The sequence below is a fragment of the Oryza sativa genome, chromosome 12 (genome assembly GCF_034140825.1).
Source record: "Oryza sativa Japonica Group chromosome 12, ASM3414082v1".
NCBI lineage: Eukaryota > Viridiplantae > Streptophyta > Magnoliopsida > Poales > Poaceae > Oryza > Oryza sativa.
Window position 1 is genome coordinate 2,790,708 of NC_089046.1, and position 13,738 is coordinate 2,804,445.

Below are 13,738 nucleotides of genomic sequence, written 5' to 3' on the forward strand. Positions count from 1 at the left end.
GCCACCTTAAATGTAAACTCCAAAATAGATATCATCACATACCACATCATAAAGAAAGGTCATGATAACTGCTTGGGATGGTAGCTTTGAAGTTGAGCCAATTTATATGAGCATACGTAAGTCGCCTTCTATTTTAATGGTTACAATCTACTCAACACTTGTATTGCGTAACTAAAAACATATGTACTGCATAACTAAGATGATGCCTCTTTTTTCTCTTTATCCTCAATTTTTCTCTTTAGGTAAACTAGGAAGAAAGCCCGCGCAGATGCGATGCGTATCTTGTTAATTGTTTTATAAAAAATAATAAAAAAAATTATATATCATCATTTCTACTTAAATGATACTTCCTCTATCTACTTTTGATAGTCATATTTCCAAATCTGAAAAAATTATTTTTGATAGGCATATTTCAATCCAATAACCTAGTATCATATTAATGACTTTCTCGGATTTAATGCGTGACTCTCCATTCTTCTACACATGATTGGATACATGGGCATTGAGAAATATAAATATTAATGAGTCGCTTGTTTACGAGGAATGACTAGTAACATGTTTAAATGGATGATAAGTAGAATCACTTATCCTTGGTCTATGTGCCAAAATGAAATATGATTATCAAAAGTAGATGGAGAGAGTATTAAATGATAAGAATGTTTCTCATATTTAAATAAAAACATTTTGATCGAGTGACATATAAATTATTTTATCGTCACCATGACTTATTATGTTTTAAAAGTTGAGCATCTATTAATAAATAAAACTGCATATGTACCAATTAAATAGGCCTAATACATCATTAATACACTAAAATATCCTCTACTTAAATTTCATAACTCACTTATTTCTAAATCCATATATAAATATTGTGAAAATACCACTACTTCTATCTATTAATGGGATACCTAAGTTAAACATGAATGCTACTCTACTGGGTAGAGCCGATCATAGCTGCCAAGATTTTCTTTCTCCGTTGCCTTCAAATATAGGTCCCACATCGATATAGTTGTACTCCTCAAGACCAGCTTGGAGCACAATTTTAATTCCTAATTCATTAAGTATTGCATCGATAAGTACGAAGTTGAGCACTATTAGCGATGGTGGATCACACTGGGGCTAGATTAACTTAGCCATATGTTGCATGCTATATATACTTACCGCACCGTAGCAAACTCTGTTATCGATGCTTGGTGCCCTTTAGGAAAGGACAAATGGAAGATGGAGTTGATCAAGATAGTTTTTCTATTGTTTTTAGTAGATTTGTGGTATAGTGTAGACACACTTTTTTTATGATGTTAATCATTACTACCTAAATTTTTATGATATAAATAGAATACTCTGTTATAAAAATGAGCAAAGTTAATCATTCGGTGATACTTAAAGAATGTACATGTTTTTCCAAACATATTTACAATAACTAATCCGTTGGAGTACACTTATAGTCACGTCAGTGGAGTTTATGACATATATCCATCAATTATACCTGACATATTGAAATTTCATACGTATAAGAAAATATAATATGAGTAGTTTATTATGCATGTTACTTTATTGCTCATTTGTTTAAGAAAATATTTGGCAAAGAAAATATATATGACCATAAATCTCATGATGGATTATAGCAAGTCCATTGGCTGGAAATGTTGTTGATAACTTTTTTTTCATATCTATATACCATGTATACTGCCCACTTCTGAAAAACTTTGAGAATGTTAATCTCAAACAAATTACAATTAAATCTCGGATGTACTTGAAAAACACAACTAAATTGTGTTGTTATGTAGATTTAAATTAGTATTTTATATTTGTAAACTGATATTTCACACCCTAAAATATGATGTGATTTTTTTGAAAAATTGCCGTACAACTAACTATTATATGTCGGCCCCATATGTCGTGATATATTTAGGACAACAATATAACTTTTATAGTTTATTTAAAAAATACAGCGGAATCATAAATTGGATATATAATTTTTTTAAAAAATAATAGATGGTTTAATAACATTGATCGGATATTTTATATTTTTATTATCCATTTTAATTTAACTACATATTTATATTTGTGAATAATATTTTTATTTTTATACTGTAAAAAATAAAATAGATGACCGTCGATTTTCTTGCAGCAGAAGGTAATCTTTGTTTTCAATCGTACGTGCGTACTCAACTTTTGTTTTCAGTCACTAGAAAAAATGCCCGTGCGTTGCAACGGGGTAAAAACGTTATCTTTATCCTATACATTTTACTCCCTTGGTTTTGGACCGAATGCTTCCTTGGTTTTGGATCCAACGCTCATTCCTTCCTTTCCAGCTTCAGTCCTAGCCCTGTCCGCTACCTCCCTCTACTCGGCCTACCTCTCTTCGGCTCAGCCCACCAGTGAACCTGTAGGCCTAGCTCGAACAATCCCGTGCCTGTACCATAACGGAGCCGATCCTCCCATTAAATCCGGTCCAATCTTTCTCGATCTCCAAAATTTAATCCGGTCGAGCTTGCATAGTCCAGTGTCCGTACGATGATGGAGCCGATCCTTTCCATCAAATCCGGTCGAATCTTTCTTGATCTCCAAATTGTTGAGGGATTTTGATCTACTCGATCCCAATCTTCCTTTTTAATCAAAATCCCCAAAATTGTCAAGGGAAAATGACAAATCCGGTCGAATCTTTCTTGATCTCCAAAATTGTTGAGGGATTTTGATCCACTCGATCTCCCTCTTCCTTTTTAATCAAAATCCCCAAAATTGTTAAGGGAAAATGATGAGAGAGTAGTCGGGAATCTTCTTGATCTCCAAAATTTAATCCAGTCGAGCTTTCTTGATCTCCAAAATTGTTGAGGGATTTGATCCACTCGATCTCCCTCTTCCTTTTTAATCAAAATCCCCAAAATTGTTAAGGAAAAATGATGAGAGAGTAGTCGGGAATCTTCTTGATCTCCAAAATTTAATCCGTTCGAGCTCGCATAGTCTCGTGTCTGTATGATGATGGAGCCGATCCTCTCCATCAAATCTGGTTGAATCTTTTTTATCTCCAAAATTTAGAGGGATTTTGATCCCCTCGATCTTCTTTTTCTATTTTTTTATCGAAATCCCTAAAATTGTTGAGAGAAAAATAATAAGAGAGTAGTGGGGAATCAGTTTTTGCAATCAATTGGAGAAGAAAATACACATGGGAAAGCAAATCAACGTGACCGCGGTGCAGGGTTCGGCACACGAGAAAAACTACCGCGGCGCAAGGTTCGGCACACGAGAAAAACTGCAAAAAAAAAAGCGACAAAAGAAAGAAAAACGGCGAAAAGAAAATAAAACGGAAAAAAACGAAAAAGAAGGGAAACGGAAAAAAAAGGAGGAAACGGAAACGGAAAAAAAAGGAACGGACAGCGAAAAGAAAATAAAACGGAAAAAATAAAAAAAAGAAGAAGAAGAAAGAAACAGACGAAATTTAACCGGAAACCTTATGAATTTTTTAATTAGGTATATATATAGATATAGATATGTATGTACATACCTACGGAGAACAGCAGTCGTGTTTACATGAGGGGGAAGTTATTATTTTTTAATAATAAATCTAATCTAATGGTGTAAAATAACGGGTCCACAAATTTAAGTGAAAATCAACGGTGAGATTAGAATGGGTCCACCAATTTAAGTGAAAATCAACGGTGAGATTAGATAGTCCCATGTGGTGGCTTAAGAGCGTATATAGGAGTGCCACATGACGTCTTTAGAATATTTGTAGAAAGGTTAATTTGTAGAAAGGTTAATGGACTTTTATTATATAATAGGTAGACTGTGCCCTCGCTCGGAACGATGCCACCAATTTCCTTAGCACCGTGAGACGTTCCTACCAAAGTCCAAAACAACAAGCTAGGTACATCAAGCGTGCAAGTGGCACCATCCCCTCCTATCTTCTTTCATCCAATAGCTACTAACATCTTAGGCAATGTTTGGCTAATGGGAAATGGAAATGATTTCCCACCCACCAAAAAAAACATCTTTAAATCCTAACCATTCATTCTCCCTCTTTCATTTAATCCTAACCCTTCATTCATTTCCCAATCCCAATTCCACTCTCTATTTCCCATTATCCAAATACACTCTTAGTTGAAGACCGACAATAGCATAGTTGGCTCACTCCTAGTAATGAGAACAACCAACTGCGACAGTGGCGGAGTCAGGGATGTCACGAAGCCCAAACGAGTAGTGGCGTTTTCTGGTAATCGACTAATATTTTCGAATATCATAAGATATCTACAGTGGAGACGTCAGCGATGGAGCCCGTGCAGCCACCCGACCTGCCCGGAATCTAGCTCGGTCTTTAATCGCAAGTACTATTGTGTAAAGATCAGAGTTGCGAGGCACCATCATGTTTCTACTTAGTATTGGATAGTAAGTAGAAGCTATTTTCACCTTTGTTGTAGGCACGGTTTTCATAATTAACTGTGCGTATCAAATCCATATTTAACAGTTTCTTTGGAAAGGTACTTTAAAAGGGGTACGTGTGCCGTTAAGCCTTCAACCATTAGATCAAACATGTTTTGGCGTGAGTTAGGGTCTGGGCGGCACCCAGGCGACTGGGTTGCGGCAGCCTTCTCCTCCCATGAAAGGAGGATCTGGATGGAGGTTCTCTCCGATCTGCTCAGAAAGTCTGCGGAGGTCACGTCTGCGATCTGTAATTGGGTTGGTGATCAGGTTAATCGTGCTGGTTCTGGTTGGATCTGGCCGAATGCTTTTCGACATCGGGCAGGATGGAGGCCTATCATGGGACAATGGAATCCTAATCCGAGGAGGAGGGCGGATATGAAGTTTGGTAGAATTACGCCTGTTGTCAAATTCTGGTACGGCAAGTTCTACAGGGGTCACACCAAAGATATCATTGATGTGGATCTGTTTTGGCGATCAACCGTGAAAGAAAAGGACTCGGAGCTGCTGGGGTATAAATTCAGGTACAAGGAAGGGATAAAATCAAAAATATCTCTCGGGTCACAGATATCTAGTGCAGGTTTCAATCTAGGGTTCGGTCATCTAGCCCTTGTGCTTAAGGTCATGGCGGCTGCCGAGGGTGGGGGTGATCAAGGGACTATCAATGCGATAGTTGCCCACCCGAAGCCTTCCGGTGCGTCGTCGTTGCCCCCAGGGAGCAGGTTGGAATCTGAACTCCAAGCTGTACTAGTTCTGAATCAAAGCGTGGATGGGATACATGATCAGGCAACAGGTTCAAGAGTGCTGCCATCGTCTGGAAATCATGATGGTGGGTTGGCAAGTAATAACCTGAGCAGTCAAGGCCCTACAGTTTTCACTGAAGGAGAGGTTGTCGATGAGGAGGAGGATGCAGTTGAAATTGAAATCGAAGAGAACGAAGTTCAGAAGGCCGGTCAATGGACGATCCTAGCGAGGTTCTACTCGCTCAAGTTTCCTAATCAGTCGGCTCTGTTTGAGGATATGAGAAGAGCATGGCGTTTGCGGGCGGAGATGAGTTACAAGTCCCTAAAGGATAACCTCTTCATTGTGTCTTTTAATGCAGAAGGGGATTATAATTTCGTGCTGCAAGGAGATCCATGGTTGCACAGAGGAGATGCTTTATTGGTGGCGGAGTTTAATGGCTTGTTAAACCCTTCCATGGTGAACTTGGATACAGTCCCTATTTGGGTCAGGATCTATGACCTTCCCCTAGTTATGATGAACAGAGCAAGAGGTGAACTCTATGGCAGTAAGATGGGCAAAGTTCGCGAAGTGGATGTCCAGGAGGATGGATGCAATAAGCATGATTTCTTCCGTATACGGGTGGATCTCCCAGTCAATCGCCCCCTAAGAAGAATGCTAGCTATTAAGATAAAGGTGCAAGGCAAAGAGGAGACTCGCAGATTTCACCTTCGATATGAAAGAGTCCCACACTTTTGTTTCTTCTGTGGGTTTATCGGACACTCAGATAAAGAATGCGAAAAGAGACTGACAAATGAGAATGAGCCTTTAGTATTTTCTGCTGAACTCCGTTGTTCGCCCTTAAAACCCTTTGAGAGAAAAGTGGGTAAAGTAAAAGCAGTTCATTCTCAAGGTGTTCAGAGAAAATTGTCTTTCAGGGGCCCAGGAAGTGTGAGTTCTTCGTCAGCGGGTATTAGACAGGATGCTAAGAGATATGAAGATCAACCCACAAGGGTGGATGCTTTTGATGGTTTTGATATTAGAGAAGGAAAAGGTGAAGACTCAATAGATAGTCAACTTGCTGACCAGACAAATATGCTGCACGTCTCGGAGGTGTCAAGCCTTGGACAGAAGAAGGGCAAGGATTTGGTTAGTAAGGAAACCAGCTCAATACCTTCAATGGAGATGATCCCAGCAATTAGAGACCTGAATGTACAGCAAGTTTCCTTTGGAGATGGCTCTACTGAAGAATTTGGAAGCCCAACAAAGAGGAAAGCTTTGCCGACAACAAAGAGCTCAGGCATTGTCCAGCAGGCTGTTTTGGAGTATGGCCAGAGAGGAGCAGAGGAAACGGCAAGCTCAACACGGGCAATGAAGAGGCTCAAGAAGGGAGTGGAGGCAAACACTGGCGTGGAAGACATGGAAGCAACCAGCCTAGGGGCTGCTGGTAAACTGGCGGGACCTATGAGAGGGTCTCGCCAGGAGAAATGAGTTGCCTGCCTGGAACTGCCGTGGGATGGGGAACCCTGCGTCAGTTCGAGATCTGTGTGCCTTATCAAAGGAGGCGAGTTCCCGACTGGTTTTTCTATGTGAAACTAGACAAAGTGTGGAGAAGATGAGTCGCTTAAGAGGGAGACTGGGTCTTAGGGGTTTTACTGGTGTTAGCAGTGAAGGTATGAGTGGTGGTCTTGCCTTGTATTGGGATGAGTCTGTTTCAGTCGATGTCAAAGATATTAATAAAAGATATATTGATGCGTATGTGCAATTGTCCCCAGAGGAACCACAGTGGCATGTTACTTTTGTGTATGGTGAACCCCGTGTTGAGAATAGACATCGAATGTGGTCGTTGCTGAGAACAATCCACCAATCTTCGTCCTTGCCCTGGGCCGTCATTGGTGATTTTAATGAAACTATGTGGCAGTTTGAACACTTCTCAAGAACCCCACGGGGTGAACCCCAAATGCAGGATTTCCGTGATGTCCTGCAAGATTGTGAATTACATGATCTGGGATTTAAAGGTGTACCACACACTTATGATAATAAGAGGGAGGGATGGAGGAATGTTAAAGTTAGGCTTGATCGAGTAGTGGCAGATGATAAATGGAGAGATATATACTCTACCGCTCAGGTTGTGCATCTTGTCTCCCCATGTTCTGATCACTGCCCAATTTTGCTGAACCTGGTAGTGAAAGATCCCCACCAACTTCGTCAGAAATGCCTCCATTATGAGATTGTGTGGGAGAGGGAACCGGAAGCTACCCAGGTAATTGAGGAAGCCTGGGTAGTTGCGGGAGAAAAGGCTGATCTCGGAGACATCAACAAAGCCCTGGCAAAGGTCATGACAGCGCTGCGATCTTGGAGCAGAGCCAAAGTGAAAAATGTAGGAAGAGAACTGGAGAAGGCTCGGAAAAAATTGGCGGAACTTATAGAATCAAACGCCGACAGAACGGTAATTCGCAATGCGACAGACCATATGAACGAGCTGTTGTACAGAGAGGAAATGCTGTGGCTGCAGCGGTCCAGAGTTAATTGGCTAAAGGATGAGGATCGAAATACGAAATTTTTTCATAGCCGGGCAGTATGGAGAGCAAAGAAGAATAAAATCTCCAAACTACGGGATGCAAATGAAACTGTTCACAGTTCGACAATGAAGTTGGAGAGCATGGCAACTGAATATTTTCAGGATGTGTACACTGCTGATCCAAATCTTAATCCTGAAACCGTTACTCGTCTTATCCAGGAAAAGGTTACGGATATCATGAATGAGAAGCTTTGTGAGGATTTTACGGAGGATGAAATTTCTCAGGCAATTTTCCAAATTGGGCCCCTGAAATCACCTGGTCCAGATGGCTTTCCAGCCAGGTTCTATCAGCGCAACTGGGGCACAATTAAAGCTGATATAATCGGTGCAGTTCGCCGTTTCTTCCAAACTGGACTGATGCCTGAAGGGGTCAATGATACGGCCATTGTTCTTATCCCTAAGAAGGAACAACCAGTAGATTTGCGAGACTTTCGGCCGATAAGCTTATGTAATGTTGTCTACAAAGTGGTATCCAAATGCCTGGTTAACAGATTGAGACCGATCCTAGATGATCTTGTTTCTGTGGAACAAAGTGCCTTTGTGCAGGGAAGAATGATAACTGACAACGCTCTCTTAGCCTTTGAATGTTTCCATGCTATGCAAAAGAACAAGAAGGCAAACCACGCAGCTTGTGCATATAAACTAGATCTATCAAAAGCCTACGACAGGGTGGATTGGCGTTTCTTGGAGATGGCAATGAATAAGTTGGGTTTTGCTCGCCGATGGGTTAACTGGATTATGAAGTGTGTTACCTCGGTGAGATACATGGTAAAATTCAATGGAACCCTACTTCAATCATTCGCTCCAACTAGAGGTTTAAGGCAAGGAGATCCTCTCTTGCCCTTCCTATTTTTGTTCGTGGCAGATGGACTGTCATTGCTGCTGAAGGAAAAGGTGGCCCAGAATTCTTTGACCCCTTTTAAAGTCTGCAGAGCTGCCCCTGGAATTTCCCACTTACTCTTTGCTGATGATACCCTCTTATTCTTTAAAGCACACCAAAGAGAGGCGGAAGTGGTAAAAGAAGTGCTCTCATCCTATGCCATGGGCACTGGACAATTAATTAACCCAGCCAAATGTTCTATCCTCATGGGAGGAGCCTCGACCCCGGCTGTCAGTGAGGCTATATCAGAAATTTTACAAGTGGAAAGAGACAGGTTTGAAGATAGATATCTGGGATTTCCTACCCCGGAGGGACGGATGCACAAAGGACGTTTTCAGAGTCTGCAAGCTAAGATTTGGAAAAGAGTGATCCAATGGGGTGAGAACCATCTCTCCACGGGTGGAAAAGAAGTGTTGATCAAGGCTGTGATTCAAGCCATCCCAGTATATGTGATGGGGATTTTTAAATTACCTGAATCTGTTATTGATGATCTAACGAAACTAACAAAGAACTTTTGGTGGGATTCCATGAACGGCCAGAGAAAAACGCATTGGAAAGCCTGGGATTCGTTAACGAAACCAAAAAGCTTGGGTGGCCTTGGTTTCAGAGACTATCGGCTTTTCAACCAGGCACTTCTGGCCCGGCAAGCATGGAGGTTGATAACATACCCAGATAGCCTGTGTGCTAGAGTTCTTAAAGCAAAATATTTCCCCCATGGTTCCCTGATTGACACTTCCTTTGGGAGTAACTCGTCCCCAGCATGGAGAAGCATTGAGTATGGCCTAGATTTGTTAAAAAAGGGCATTATTTGGAGAGTGGGTAATGGAAATTCAATTCGGATCTGGCGGGATTCATGGCTGCCAAGAGATCACTCAAGAAGACCAATCACTGGGAAAGCAAACTGCAGACTAAAGTGGGTGTCTGACCTAATTACAGAAGATGGATCCTGGGATGTGCCGAAAATCCATCAGTATTTCCATAATTTGGATGCAGAGGTTATACTGAACATCTGCATTTCTTCAAGATCGGAGGAAGACTTCATTGCCTGGCACCCTGATAAGAACGGTATGTTCTCAGTTCGAAGCGCTTACAGATTGGCAGCTCAGTTAGTGAATATAGAAGAAAGTTCTAGCTCTGGGACAAATAATATTAACAAAGCATGGGAGATGATTTGGAAATGCAAGGTTCCTCAAAAGGTCAAAATCTTTGCTTGGAGGGTGGCCTCCAACTGCCTGGCGACCATGGTAAATAAAAAGAAGAGAAAATTGGAACAATCTGATATGTGCCAAATCTGCGACAGGGAAAATGAAGATGATGCTCATGCTCTCTGCAGGTGCATTCAAGCTAGCCAGCTTTGGTCATGTATGCATAAATCGGGAAGTGTTTCAGTAGATATAAAGGCCTCTGTTTTAGGAAGGTTTTGGCTGTTTGATTGCCTTGAAAAAATTCCAGAATATGAACAGGCCATGTTCTTGATGACTCTGTGGCGCAACTGGTACGTGAGGAATGAGCTAATACATGGCAAGTCAGCCCCGCCGACGGAGACGTCACAGAGATTTATACAGAGCTATGTCGATTTACTGTTCCAGATCCGACAAGCTCCTCAGGCTGACCTAGTAAAAGGAAAGCATGTGGTGAGGACTGTACCTCTGAAAGGAGGGCCTAAATATCGAGTGCTTAACAATCACCAACCATGCTGGGAGAGACCAAAAGATGGCTGGATGAAATTAAATGTGGATGGATCCTTTGACGCTAGCTCCGGTAAGGGGGGTCTTGGAATGATCCTCAGGAATAGCGCTGGTGATATCATCTTCACTTCTTGCAAACCCCTTGAAAGATGCAACAACCCGCTAGAATCAGAGCTGCGTGCCTGTGTTGAAGGGCTTAAGCTGGCGATCCATTGGACTTTGCTTCCGATTCAGGTGGAAACAGATTGTGCCTCAGTGGTCCAGCTTCTGCAGGGTATCGGTAGAGATTTTTCTGTTCTAGCCAACATCATTCATGAAGCGAGGCATCTGCTGGTGGGTGAAAGGGTGATTTCTATTAAGAAAATATGTCGTAGCCAGAATTGCATTAGCCATCATCTTGCAAATACGGCTAGAGCTGATTTTCTTGCTGGATTTTGGTTGGGAGAGAGTTGTAATCTTATCTCACATTTATTAAGCGAGAACTTTATGAGTGAGTAATATATTTCTTTCCCCCCGCAAAAAAAAAAAAGGGGTACGTGTTGATGTGCATGTGTGTGTCTGGACTCTCTCTATAACTTGTACAAACTTGAACTATACTGTTTGCCCGTTATATTATTTTGTCGGCCGATTGTACAGGCCGGTTTTTATATGGCCCAAGTCCAAAGCCTGCCTTTTGGCTGCGTGACCACACTCATGTGATGATGTGATAAGTCTGCTAGCACTAGCAGACGCCTTCACGGACCAACACAAAAGTTACGACCCAAAAACAAACTCTCCGACCGAACGCAACAGCGCACTGCATGCCAACCGACCGACCGACCGAGCCCGGGCCGCGGGGTGGGCCAGGTGGCCATCCTTCCAGACGCTTCCGCCCCCCATCCCACCCACTGACGCGTGGGCCCCACACCCACGTGGGGGCCGCCGAGGAGGGCCATCGGTCGCCGCTTTGACCGGGGAGGACACCGTCACCCACTGACGCCGTGGGGCCCACACGTCAGTAGCCCCGTACTAGTACGTTTTTTGCATGCTTTGTCCGGGATGCGCGGCGCGAGGCGTGGCTCCACGTGTCCTCCTCCTCCTCCCCCACAGCCTACGTGTGCCTGCTCCGGTGATGTCCTGTGTCGCGGGTACGTGGCGGCCGGCGACCGGGCGCGCCCTCGATATATCAGGCCGCGCCCCCCCTCGCCGCCGCACTCGCCTGCCCCCACGGCGAGCAGCCAGATGCCAAGATCCTCCCCGCGGCTACTCCTCCCATGTCGGACGACCACAGCGGCGGCGGAGGCGAGCAGCGGCAATGCCGGCGAGGGTTCGCGGTGGACGTGGTGGAGCTCGGTGCGGCCCTGGCTCTGGCCGACATGGCCGGCGCCGCCGTCAAACCGGCCATGCAGCTGCAGCTGCAGCCGACCGCCGCTCAGGAGGAGGACGAGGAGATGGCGACCACGAGGCTGAGCCTTCAGCTCGGCAACAACGTCGGCAGCATCATCCAGTCCTCCTCCTGCTCCAGCAGCGGCTCCAGCGCCGGCCTCCCCGCGCCACCGCCGCCGCCGCCGCCGGCCACCGCCTACGGCACCAAGCCCCTCCACATGCTCACCGAGGTAACTGAAACTGAAGCCAATGACATCGCTCGCCTATCAAACTGAAACTGAAACTGAAACTGAAGCTGGTGAAATCGCCTAGCTGCAAATCTATCCTGCTTTAATTAATTTCTCCTACAAATTTGCAGGAGGAGAAGGAGGCGAAGCGGCTGCGGCGAGTGCTCGCCAACCGGGAATCCGCACGCCAAACCATACTCCGCCGTCAGGTGATCCGATCTGCTCATAAATAGTTGGAAATTGCACAAACTGTACTCCAAATTGCTGCGACTGTTGGGTGTCAATATAATCAGTGTTTCTCCTGGACTATCAATTTCAGGCTATTAGAGATGAACTGGCAAGAAAGGTCGCAGATCTGTCAACACAGAATGAGAGCATGAAGAAGGTGAGCGAATTAGACCTGACAAGATCAACAGTTGTATCTTTTATGTAGCTTAAGCTGGCAATTAACAGTAATGATGTTGTGTTTGGGGGTGCAGGAGAGGGAGACAGTGATGCAGGAGTACCTCTCACTGAAGGAGACAAACAAGCAGCTCAAAGAACAGGCACAGCATCATCTTTCGCTTTCCTTGTTCTAATTAATCTCTTAGTAGTATAATCTTCTTCTTTTTTTGTTCTCTTTTACTACAAAATTATTATTACTCCTACCATTCTGAGGCCAAAGAGAGCCCAAGAGAATCTACTCTACTCTACTCTACCATGTTCCAAATCCAAACCTCCAGTTACTTTAATCCCTAATCCCTTTTCTCTTTTACTTGTACTACAAATTAAGCTAAGTACCATTCTGAGTTAAGGCCAAATTAAAGAGAATCTACTAGCATGTTCCTCCATTTGCCACATGACTGCACTTTACTGCTGCTACTGGTCCTAGTAGTGGTCAAATCAATTTGGCCATTGCTGTACGGCTGTAGCTAGCTGCTGGCGAATTGGGAACTGAAAATGTTTTTATTGGATGCTCTGGCACTTGTGTAGTGCTGTGTATGTGCCACACTGACATCTGTAATGGATATAACCATTTTTTCTTCCTGTGTTTTGTGGTACACTGCTCCACTATCTGGCACCTTGTGCATGTCCAGATTCTTTTAGTTGTCGATGCGATGATGCAAAAAGCTCGCTTGAAATTATTTGTTTAATCATTGTCATGTGGGATCCAATGGTCCATCCTTGTTCCGCATGGGTGTTCTAGCCAGTTCAGTTTCATTTATGCGTGGGGAAAAAAAGAAAATAAAAAATTCTATGTGTGCTGGGTAATGAAGCATGTATGTGGCAAGCAGCAATAGAATACATACCTACTCTACTCTTATGTGATGTTTGTGTTAGAATAGGGGTTGAATATACGAGTTGGGATTGAAGTTGGAATAGGTATAATATCCCTCTAAAATAGAGACGGGGCACCACAATCACGGCGACTACAATGAGTGTTGGAATAGGTATAATATATAGTTAGAGAGTTGAATCCTGTGATAGGCTTGCTCTTTCTTAAATGGAGAGGAAAATAGAGACGGGGCACCACAATCACGGTGACTACAATGAGTGTTGGAATAGGTATAATATATTGTTGGAATAGGTATAATATATAGTTAGAGAGTTGAATCCGCTTGCTCTCTCTTAAATGGAGAGGGGGCACCATAATCATGGGGACTAGTGTAGACCCCTCTTCTTAAATAGAGGGGGCACCATAATCATGCTAACTAGTGTAGACACGCAGAGGCGACTATAATGTAGTGTAGACATAAGAAAAATGATGGCAGTGAAGTCATGGATCGTAGTGGTTAGGACTTATCTTGATTGGGAAGGAGCGTTCATAATCGGAGCTAGAAAGATTATGTTTACTTCGCTAATAAATATCGTGTGATTC

The 13,738-nt window shown here is 43.2% G+C and overlaps 1 protein-coding gene across 1 annotated transcript; it reads left to right on the top strand.

Annotated features, from left to right (window-relative positions):
* The first annotated feature begins 4,085 nt into the window (after positions 1 to 4,085).
* On the top strand, positions 4,086 to 12,906 carry LOC4351546 (uncharacterized). Its single transcript, XM_026021883.2, has 9 exons — positions 4,086 to 4,213; positions 4,245 to 4,325; positions 4,466 to 6,611; positions 6,739 to 10,621; positions 11,014 to 11,199; positions 11,458 to 11,883; positions 12,012 to 12,089; positions 12,200 to 12,265; positions 12,314 to 12,906. The coding sequence occupies exons 1-9, from the start codon at positions 4,141 to 4,143 to the stop codon at positions 12,476 to 12,478; spliced, it is 7,104 nt and encodes a 2,367-aa protein (XP_025877668.2). The 5' UTR covers positions 4,086 to 4,140; the 3' UTR covers positions 12,479 to 12,906.
* Positions 12,907 to 13,738: the final 832 nt, after the last annotated feature.